The sequence below is a fragment of the Diadema antillarum genome, unplaced genomic scaffold, assembly GCF_040938485.1.
Source record: "Diadema antillarum isolate AM-2024a unplaced genomic scaffold, OU_Dant_1.0 seq00001222_RagTag, whole genome shotgun sequence".
In the NCBI taxonomy this organism is placed as follows: domain Eukaryota; kingdom Metazoa; phylum Echinodermata; class Echinoidea; order Diadematoida; family Diadematidae; genus Diadema; species Diadema antillarum.
In genome coordinates this window covers 264,201-276,083 of record NW_027272012.1, presented here as the reverse complement: position 1 = coordinate 276,083, position 11,883 = coordinate 264,201, and the positions used below count along the sequence as shown (strand labels likewise).

Here is an 11,883-nt window from a genome sequence, read left to right as displayed (position 1 = left end):
TCCTCGTAACAAGGTATATTGTTGACAGGTATGCAAGTTGCCATGGAAACAGCAATGTTAGTTGGGGCTGCATGTAAACCACGTCACACTCGTTTCAGTAATCTGGAAATTTGCGAGACTTCCATAGGTCGTGCTATAGCGTGGGAGTAAAGACTCCTGTTCGAAGCTAAACATTCTCTCTCTCTCTCCCTCCATCCCTCTCTCTCTCCCTACCCCTCCCTCTCTGCCTTCTCTCCATCTCTCTCCATCCCCTCCCCCACTCCACCACCCCCCCCCCTCTCTCTCTCTCTCTCCCTCTCTCTCTCTCTGTGCCTTTGTGCCCATAAGTGCGATGACCAAAATAAATGATTTGGGAATATAACGTGAGATTTTCCTCACGTTAAACCAAAATCAGTTTTAGGAAGTTGGTTCCTAGCTCTCATCGTGGCGCTTAACTTCCAACCATGCTCTCATGTTGCTGACCATAATTTGAAGAGGAGAGTAGCCTACGTCAACATTGATTGCGCAATCTTGAATTGCTTCGTGCCCCCCCCCCCAAAAAAAATGAAATGAATAGATAAATTTAAAAAACAAACGGGCTCGACCTCAAGAAATAATGTTCCGGATTAGGTATACAAACACTGAGGAATGTCACAGTTGTGTGTCTCTAAATATGCGGGGAAAATCTCATGATATCATGTTACTCATTGTCATTGGAACATACTGAAGAGAAGAGACGGACGGACCGACAAACAAAAACATAGAGAAAGAAAGAAAAGAAAGAGAAAAATTGAGAGAGATCGGAGAAGCAAAATGAGTAAGGACGGCCGCTTAAAATAATTTTACCCTTGAGAGATAGCGTTTTAGCATAGAAATGAAGTGGTTTCTTCATTAAAGTTTCTGTCACTTGGACATCCACTTCTACGTCAGCATCTTCTGTCCTCACTATTGTCTCAATTATATATATATATATATATATATATATATATATATATATATATATATATATATTTACAATTATTATATATCACATATTCCCTTTTTTACCAGCTATCCTATAACTCTAGACGAAAATAAGTTGTTAAAGTCATTTCATCAGCGTGAGCTGATGAGTGGGATCAGTGGAAGGGGGAGGGGCAAATCCAAAACAATGAAGGGAAATCATCCATCATTTTTAAATGACAAATATTAGGACGTGATGAGCTTGAACGTGAAGAAACAAAAAATAGAACGCTCTCCTCCTGAAGTCCTTGAAAATGTTTACGCACAGATGTAATGCCATCCTAATCCAAGAGAAAATAACCCGTATTTGTGTTTCACTCGCACAAGAGATTAGTTTGGAAATCCATCGTCGAGATGGGAAGACTAGGGTAAGCGGGCAGTACGTGCAAATATGCAACTTGGATTTGAGAAGCAGAGGAGACTAGCCATAAAGTGTGCGGCGTTCTTTCACCTCTACCAAGGAGCTTATACCTCTATTATAACTTGTAACCACTCCCTTTGTTAAAGAGATGGTATATTATTGGTTAAGATGAGGATGCAGTCGTTAACTTTTAGCAAGAATCTTGGAAACCAAGTTAAAGAAAATGTTAAAGAGCATACAATTCTAAGAGGATTTCAAAGTTCATTGGATAAAAATTTGTTTTGAAATGGCTGAGATATCCAAAAAACAAATTAAAACAAATATGATCCTGATGTAAGGTGGGTTCCCGCCCTTTATTAGGATTGCTTTGTTTTGGATATCTCCGCCATTTCAAAAACCAATTTTCATCAAATAAACTGTGATATCTTTTAGAAATGTATGCTCTTTCATATTTCAAAAATGAGGTTTCTCATTATCTAAAAAAAAAAAATAATCATCATTAAAAACCATTGGAAACCTGTAGCCCCATCCCAAACCGAAATTGTACGATTCCTTTAAGGTGATGTTTCCTCGAGTATGTTTATGGAATTTACGGAAGCAGGAAAAGGAATAAAACACTCCTCTTGATTGAAATTTCTGTGAATAAAATTGGACTATTCGTTCAAAAGATTTGATTTTTTGTTTAACTTTTTTTATTTCATTTGTCGCTCTGTCTATTTAGTGGAACCACTGCAGCAATGTGTCATGTCCCAGAGGAAGCAGAAAAATGAGGAATTAACGAAATCTTCTGCTTTCTGATGAAAAGCACACCGCGATTCTTCGCAACTTTTTACTGTCATATGTTATGACGAAATGAATGTTGCTCCCCATGATTTCCGGAAGAGTAAGATAAAGTACTCTTTTAATGACAAGGGAAGTTAGTTTTGTGAAAGCATTATTTTCTGTATTTTCTGTTATATTGTACTTTTACTGGAATAAACATCTCGTTATATTGTAGAGTAACAAAAGCGGCGTATGGAATAATCAATGTTTTAGGAATAGACAACTTTAGAACGGATTGTCCGATTTTCCTAACACTTTCATTAAGAGCTTAACTAATCGTTGTGTATTCGCCAGCTATACAGACGTCTAGAATGCATGGCATAACGTTTCTCTTTAAGCTTTGACGTTTGGATAAACACATTTTTGTAGCTCCGTAAAAAGGGGTTATGACAGGGCCGTGAAGGGTGGCTGTCGACAGGGTATTAATAAACATAGCGTCAACGTTATGTGCAACCCCCCCCCCCCCCCCCCCCACCACCACCACCACCGCCACCCTCATACTTTTGGAATGGCTGCATACCTTCATTTTTTTGCAATCTGTCTCACGGATAGTATAATATACACTTGTACTTTCATCGCACATTATCGGGTATTCGTATCTATTTAACACTGCATGTTTTTCACATTGTAGATACCCGTGCATACATCATCGCCTCTGTCTACGAAGGTGATGTCTCTTTCACGCATAGCAACAGGTCCTACGTATACGGAAGTGTTCCACCTCCCTGGTTCTACTCTACGCAATTCCCACTGGAATATAGAATGAGAAGGGGGAGGGAGACTCTTAATAAATAAAGTACTTCAATTTATTATTCGCGGAAAGTACCTTTGGCTCCCACGGCATGAATTCCAAGGGATTGGGGTTTTTCTTTTCACCAAAGAGAAGACAAATCTTACTGTGAGTGTGATATTTGTGATAAATTCAAAAGTAAGTTTTTCCAGTCGTTAAACTATTTCCCCAGGCTTCTGGCTAAGATAGTGATTTGATGTGAAATGGATAAACTTCCCGCCCCTACCCCGATTCGTCAAAATAAGAAAAATAAAGATACGTCACAGTTTGCATGGAATTTATGTACATATTATAGTCGAAAGACTTGTCGATCTTACTGCTGCTATTTTTTTTTTCCTTTTACAGCAATGCAAAAGATAATAAGTTACTTGCAATCTATCACATTCTACATAGGACTGTAGTTCTTCTCATTTTCCAGACAGTGTCTCTATGATGGTACATGACGCTGTATAAATAGTCCTTAATCTGTACAAGACCAAATTATACCGTCAAGAACAAGGGGAAGCGAGCGTGATTAAGTGTTTGTTTCATCATGTGCGATGAGGAAAATAGGAACATAAATCAGACAGTGACATGCAAAGTTTGAAGACAACAAACTCGTGAATGTAAAAGGACAGAAATAGGGAAGGGGAGGCGTATAGAGCCCCCCCCCCCTACACACACACACACACACACACACACACACACACACACGCATACGCACATACTCACGCGTATACCTGTAACGGCACGACAGAGCAAACTTACAGGATTATTGAACTGATATTGAACAGCAGGAGTAAACAACAGGAAATTGTTTAGTTGGGAGGTTGGAGGGGGAAAACAACAATAAGGAAAGCAACAAAGGCAAGAACACAAAGTCAGCGGTAGCGCCCTCCCCGTCAGTATGCTAACAATGTTCAAAGTTCATCAACCTCACTGATGCTGCACGTACGACCAGATGAAAGCTACCAGTGCTTGACGTGCTTTCTGAGCTCAGCTTTCGATTTCTCCAATCCGTGTCACGAACTGGGCTGGATATTACATCAACACAGATGAGTGGATGGATAACATTTGCAACTCATGATACACAATGCAGGCCTACCGAAACTCCGACTTGATCATTTTGTATACAACCTTGTTTATCATGAATAAACAGTAATAAAACAGTTGGCAGCTGCTAAAATGCTAGCGCATAAAAGCGTCCGTTTGGTTTATGCTTGGTCCTTACAACTCAACAAAAAGAAAAGAAAGAAAGCAAACACATTTAAGCGTATAGTTCGATTCCAACTAATGTTCGCTTCAATAAACAGAGTGTCACTGTAAACTAAAATGGTTTCACAAAGAACAAACAGCACGTTCAAAAATAAATGAAGAACAAAACCTAATATTTGGAACTGTTTTGCTTACAGTGTCGTATACATAAGAAAAAAAAATAATGTCATTACCTCCGAACTCGGACCCCATACATGAACTTTTTTTAGTCCGTATTTTTGGCACAGTACATATTCAATTTGAATTTCAATTTCAAAGTTTATTTCATTTTTCGACAAAGCATACATGTTTTCACTTCCTTTGATAACAGAAAATAAGGTAAAATGAACATTGTAGAATGAAAAGACTTTACCATATTAAATTGAAGAACCTTATAGTAATTATACATTGTAGTAAAAAGAAACAAAAGTGGTCGAAATAAAGTTGATGTACAACCTTGCGTAAAGTGCGAAAAATGGAGGGACCCACTTAAAAAGACAGAGCTTGTCAATTTGCTTGTAGAATGTGGGTCCCTCTGGAAGAGAACATTAATGGAAAGACAGATTGAAGCATCGTAACAAAAAAAAAAAGAGGAAGAAGTCTGGAAGAAGTTTGTTTTTTTCACACAGTGCATACTGACAATTCTTTCATTTTCGTTACCTCTGCAACAATTGCAATGTATTGATACTGTTAGTTTTTCCCGTTATTGTTGTTTTCTTTGTACAAATTTACATGCATTGTTAATTCTGTCACTCAAGAAAATGAGATTGATGTTCATATTGCTTTATTGTGGAAAAACGATATAAATTCGAACTTGAACTTGAACTTGAAGCCAACTGAAAAATAGATTAACAGATAAATACATTTAGACGCGAACAACCATGAAATGAGACTAGACAACAATAAAACTATTCTTCTCTTCTGAAATCTCTGGAAAGGGGAGGTGGGTTAGGGTAAGGGTTAAATTAGGGGTACAACGAAACCCTGATATTTTAATCTGAATCAGCAATGTCTGTCAGTGGGACACATTCGTTGGTAAACTCTTCAATGATGTGTCACACGTTATCCTATGTAGACTGCTTGGAGTTTGACGGGGCAAGACAGACACCAAGTCTACTCTCTGAGGTAATTCCCACAAAACGAACGTTTGTAAAACGCACACGCACACACACGCACACATATTATCAACAATCATTTGTACGACAAGCACGTAAAAGAACTCGTACTCAATGATCGTTGTTTGTGTTCGAAAGTATTTCGACAATCTTCATTGTGGAACAATATGACAGGTTTTTAAAATAATCAAATAGGAGATATCGAAACTCTTTGGGGCCCCCTTCAGAGGTCACGTGGGTTGATTCGCTGGTCTATCCCGTATACTGCAGCTATTTGACGTGTTGCGATTAGTTAGACCTTGATATTACATTCCTTGTTGAACTTGAAGTCAATTAAAAACGCATAAAATCGCCCCAGAACTTGCACATTACCCTTATGATTGCCACATACGAGCAGATCACGATTATTAAAATCCTGTAGTATGCCACGAAGACGATCGTTTATTACAGATATAGAGAAAGTGGCATCTTTCTCGAACACATTAACTTATCTACAAAGCAATTTCTATTCTGTTAAAGACTCTGCAGTGGGTAGAAATGTAGCTTAACATGATTACACAGTCGACAGGTTAACCAGAATGATTGACCCATCATGGAGCAATTCTATGGTTGAACTTTGATTGCTTCCCGTAAAACGCTGTCTGTGTAAAATGACATGGTGGTAGCTTTAGAGGGTGGTCGCTGGAAAAAAAAAAGGGGGGGAAAACAGCATTGCGTCATAAAAAATTAGTTGGTGTTTCGAAAATTTGAGTGCTTGTTAGCATGTTTGGTTGTTGTTGTTCTTGTTGTTGTTGTTGTTGATGATGATGTTGTTGTTGTGTGTGTTTTTTTTCTTTTCCAAGTGATATTTTGGTTTGGTGTAACTACTTTAAAGCTGCCGCGTGAACGTCTTCATAAATACCACCCATTACAGAAAAGGGGGAATTTGAATGAAAGAGAAACATGATGAAGAACGTTAAATTTCAAAGAAACATCCAGATTGATGATTGTGTTAGATCATGAAAGCCTCGAAAGGCAAGGGGAACGACAGGGTTCTTTCGTGTGTTTGACTGTTTGTTTGTTTGTTTGTTTGTTTGTTTGTTTGTTTGTTTGTTTGTTTGTTTGTTTGTGTTATCTGAGTTAGTAAATATAGTTGGCATCGGCAATCAGCACACTTTCGCAAAGAAGAGCACACTCACCCGGTTTTCTGGGGATGCTTTCCAGACTCGCCAAGATTCTCTTCGACAGCTCCCTCTGTCTCGTTGCCATGGCGACCAGCTCCTCCAGCGCGGAGCAATTTGTCTGCGCGGGACTGCCAACCTGCGATAAGCGAAGCGGGAACATGTTTTCAATGTCATTGAGTTTTCCCTTTTTTGTAACAGGAGAATTAGGAGGCCCCTGATTATTCCCCCTCGGAATGTCTTGTGCAGGGGCTGCCGGGATGGCCCGTCCATATCGCGGCAAGCAAAGTGAAGGAAATTTGATTGGGTTCCCATGCAATCAGCAAATCTTGATACAATCTGAATACCTTGATTTGCAAAGTAAGCTCTCAGGCGGATAGCGTGGAAATCAAATTCGATGTCTTACACATTAATTTTGTGTGCTGTGCTTGGGTGTTTGTTTGTTTGTTTGGTTTGTTTCTTTTGTAAGGACTGGGACAGAGAGCGAAGGAGAGAAAGAGACATGAACTCAGCGAAAATTCAGCATCTAACAAAATTCAATGTCTTATGTTTATCGTATAACCATCAAACGTGCCAAGCTTATTCCTTAATGCAAGAAGTCAAAGTTCTCTGATTGGGAAAATAGAGAGAGCGAGAAAGGAAGAAAGGATGGGGGACCGTACCATAGGATGGTACATTTTCAAGAGAGGCCTACATAGATCCCATTGACAGGAGCGTATGCAGCATCCCACGCCATGTTCAAGTTCACTTTAAGAAAAGACATGGTTTAAAAAGATTTATTGTGGAACTTTATTTTACTGTTTACTTGTTAACCTTAATAAAACTGTATAATGATGCTCAACTAAATACAAAAAGAAAATAATAACTCAATCCCGCGCAAGGTGAAATAATTATGCCTCCTCTATGAAATCACACTTTGCTATTATTTAATCATTTCCGTTACGAGTTTTGAGTTTGAACATTGGGTATCAACCCATGACCACTTAATTCAAAACGGATGAGTCTAATCCCATTAGTATTCTCATCTTTCTTATTCGCTGGAGTCGGTGAAAAGACAGCGATACACAATCTGACGTTAAAACATGGAACTTTGTGTCTGTACAATGTTATCACTTGCATCTTATAAAACAGCGAAATATCGAAATAAACGTGCAATATTCTTATCATCAATGGTTGTCACAGTTTGTATCAACTTCATTTGCAATCATGAACAATAATTCTGTTCAGATTCCTTTAAATATATACCATCTTAACTTGGTTGAGGGGATGACAGAGACCTCAAAGTTTAAAAAAACCATGATAAGATTAAAAAGATAATAATGACAAGGGATAAAACAAGGAAGATAACCCCGTGATCTCACGCAACTTCCGATATTCATGGAGACAAGACTGAAACCCTTTCCAAGACAGGATGCACACTATCCGCTCCAGGAACAAACGACCTTCCCCCTGAAACAGCCGTTTACTAAAATAGCATCTTCCCAATTGCAAACAGGCAAAAAGCTAACGTTAAAAGTGATGATGATGATGATGATGCAGACTTCCTGATGTCATATCTTTGCAAAATTCTGATGGTTTGTATCATCTGAGTGTCAGAGGAGACCTTCTTATGATAGCTCAGACACTTTGTGGTGTATATCCTGTATGTCCCTTCCCCCCCCCAAAAAAAAAAAATCGCATTTCCGCATTGATAACTTCCAATATGATTAAACTTGCAGGATTCCATTTCAGAATAACATCTTACCTACATTTAGCAGAAAACCACATTCATTTTGGTTAAGTGGTCAAAGAGAAATATGTGGATCGTTGTAAAGCATGTTATTTGTCTGTTTCTTCCAAGTTAAGCACTTCGATGCTCTTGGAACTGCATATGTGTGAACACAATGGACAGAACTTGGAGAAAAGGCATTCCTGACATGCTCTCAAAAAAAATCCTCATTTCTCTTCGACCACTAAAGTATATCGGATGGGGTTTGCTGTATGATATGGATGATAAGTTATAGGTTCATACCACGAAATCGAATTTCGATTGATCCACTATTTCTAAAGTTATCGTTGTGGAGGGTCCCGTTGTATTTTTTTTTTTTGTGACATATGGTACTGGAACAGAGAGTGATCTATATACGAGCTAACATCACCGTCTGATCACTTGCCTGGAAAACCGAGTGAGTTTTTTTTTTCTTTTGTCAAGTATCAATATCGTTCATCTGGCCTTTAAGTGTCCAGATGCCTATTACACATCTCATCGCCTATGTGGAACTCCCTCCCATCTTTTCTCGGTGAAGTTGACAAACTGAATCACTTCAAAGCCTCACTCAATAAGACTCACATTTTTCACCAGGTATTCAAGGGACAACTCTCTTGGAGGAGTCTGCGCCTTTAAATGTTTCTTCAACAAAATATCTAGCGTAAATACAAATGCTGCAGTGGACTACCAATATACCAAGGGCACTCTCAAGAGAATCTCAAGACGGTTTACATGTTCCGTCCGACGAACCCTTCACGGTGAACTTTAACAGTCAACTTAAAATTGTGTATCACACCAACCGTGATCAACGATAAACTGCATTTTCAAAGGATATGCATCAAAATTGTGATCATAACATATCGACATAAAAAGTACAACCACCAACAACAAAGACTGGTGCAAAGTATTATCATTGCCAGGTTAGTACAAAACAAAATGCTGAGGGTGTAAGTTCTCCTCCATGATTTCACGTCTGAAACGGACTTCTATAGAAGATTCCTGTGTGGATCTTTAAAAGACTTGTAAAACGAATAAATTATCACCTCGTCTTATTGACAAAACATTACTTTGTTATGAAAATATACAACAGGGTAGTATGAAAATTAAGGCAGAGCTTTCGTGGCTTTCTTTCTTTGAAGGACAAGTTCACCTTCATAGACATGTGGGTTGAGTGAATGCAGCAATATTAGTAGAACACAACAGTGAGAGTTTGAGCAAAATCGGACAATCCGTTAAAAAGTTATGAATTTTTGAAGTTTCTGCTCAGTCACGGCTGGATGAAAAGACTAGTATAGCTTGTGATGTCACATGAGTACAACGATATAAAGAAAGAATAAAGAAAATTCAACATATTTTCATTTTTCTCCCATAACATGAGAACACTCGACTTCTCTCTTTCAGAAGGCAGGGGGAATAATATTACCCTTAACATACGCGCAATAGCAAGTCGAAGAAGTGTGCACTTTATTCAAAAAGTAAAGTTTTGTGAAATTCTCTTTTTATTTTCCTTATACGCATGTGACATCATAATGTAGTAGTCTTCTCTTCCAGCAGTGACTGCGCAGATACTTAAAATATTCGTAACTTTTGAACGGATTGTCCAATTTTCCTCAAACGTTCACTGATGTGTTCTAATAACATTGCTGCATTCTCTTAATCCTTATGTATATGAAGGTGGACTTGTCCTTTAATGTTTAAGATACTATGGGCCGAATGCATAAACGCTAGCAATTGCTTGTGCTAGCCTTTTACTCGAATCCGTATGCATAAAAACGAGCAATTGCTTGCAAGCAGAAGCTTTTGCTAGCAAGCACAAGCTATTGCTTGTTGCCCGCAAGCAATTGCTTAGAGACCAAGCATTTGCTTAAAAACGTATGCATAAAACATACCATTTGCTAGTTCTTGCTAGCAATTGCTTACGATTTTCGAAGCTCTGTAAAATGAGCTTGAGCTTTTGCTTAACCGGAACGTTCCCTTTTAAGTATCATTTTCATATTCATGAAAGAAAGACCACACTTGTGAAGGAGTGGTATAAATTTACAAGAAATTACTCATAAGTAGTGTAAGAAACTTTTTCATTTCAACAAGGGGAATGTCCAGTGGTTAGCACGCAAAATGTGATGAAAAACAGGTAGGATGTCTGACTTCAGTGGAGAGCGAGGAGACCTCTCTCTACGTGCGATCTGGCAGATCCGGGCTGCTGTAAGCTGCAGTGATGGGAATCAGCCAGTAATACGTGTGTGTGTATAGATGTGTGTGTATGTGTCTGTGTGTGCATTTCATAGCTCTTCTGCTATGTCAGGAAACGTTTCCACACACACATGCCCTTTCAAATACATGCTGCTACACTCGCCTTTGTTCTTGTGTTCGCACAGGCGTGACATCCCTTTTGTTGAAATCTCAAGCAATTGCTTGTGCGGGACAAGCAAAAGGTATTGGCATAAGCAAAAGATTATGCATATGGATTTAAGCAATTGCTTGAGCTAGACCTTTTGCTAGACGAGCTTGTGCTTTTGCTTGAAGCAATTGCTTACAAGCAATGGCTTGTTTTATGCATTCGGCCCTATGTCATTCTCTTACTTTAGTTTATACTTTAGTTTTATCAAAACTAACTTCATCAATGCTACTAGTATGTGAAATTAGCACTTCAAACGGTATGAACGGCAGTGCTAATGGCTGGTTTATTAACACTTTCGGTGGGGCGATACATTACGTGGATGTTGTTGACGGGCACCCATCCGGGTAAGAACTGTTGCGGTGGTGGAACCTGTTGCTGGGGCGGGTTCTGGGCGCATGCCGTCTCATCTTGGCCCGGGGAACCTCTCCGTGAGGGCACTTCGCGCCTGTCCGCTTCATCTTGCCTATCGCGCCGACTGTCCCCTTTCTCAGCTCGCTCCCTCACGGCAGCAACCTGATATCCAACAACAAACAGTGAGAAAACTGCGAAGTAGGTGCAAACCACCACGAAGAATTTCACCGAGCTCGCCGCTCTGTCGGCCAGAGAGTTCGATTGGGACCTCATTTTAGAGTCCGCTCAGTATTCTGCGTCCTCTGCCTCCGAATTCCATTTAAGTAGACAGTAGAAATATGCGACTACGAGATATGCAAGCTCAAATCACCAGCGATATCCTTAATGCGTCCAGGCAACAAGGGTCCGTTAGCTACAAGCAGACGACAGAGAGGCCATAAGCGCCACCATCGATCTTCACAAGCTATGCCCATCCAGTAAATAAAAAGTGTGGCAACACCGCTCTCACTCTGTGGCTCGTTGACTCAATGATAAGCGACTGTTTCGCAGGCTCATCCACTCTCAGACACAGCGCACTTTCGACGAATCAGATTGCACCTCAATATTTCGGGCAAGTGACAATATTTTTGCTGCAAGTAAAGCGCTCCCTCTTTTGACGTTTCTCGGAGCTATCACAAGACACCATCCCATAGGCTGACGCATGCGTCATGAAACCGTCCATAAGAATTATCCTTGAAGAGATGTTTTTGCTTTAATTTGTAGTGCCAGTGTGTATGAAGGTGTGTGTGTTATAGAGTGAAAGCGTGACGAGTGGATGGGCATCGAATTTATGTGAACTACAGCAACTGTCATAATCCGATTTTTTTTTTAAAGAAAGATTTCGATGCAAATCAGGAGTTTGATGTGAAATGTGTCATGGAAAGTA

The 11,883-nt window shown here is 39.4% G+C and overlaps 1 protein-coding gene across 1 annotated transcript; it reads right to left on the bottom strand.

The window, feature by feature from the left end:
- Positions 1 to 5,969: 5,969 nt before the first annotated feature.
- On the bottom strand, positions 5,970 to 11,411 carry LOC139744956 (uncharacterized). The gene is made up of 3 exons (XM_071655366.1): positions 10,923 to 11,411; positions 6,481 to 6,601; positions 5,970 to 5,983 (listed from the first exon to the last, which is right to left on the bottom strand). Exons 1-3 carry the CDS (start codon positions 11,229 to 11,231, stop codon positions 5,970 to 5,972), a joined length of 444 nt encoding a protein of 147 aa, XP_071511467.1. The 5' UTR covers positions 11,232 to 11,411.
- Between the last annotated feature and the right edge of the window lie 472 nt (positions 11,412 to 11,883).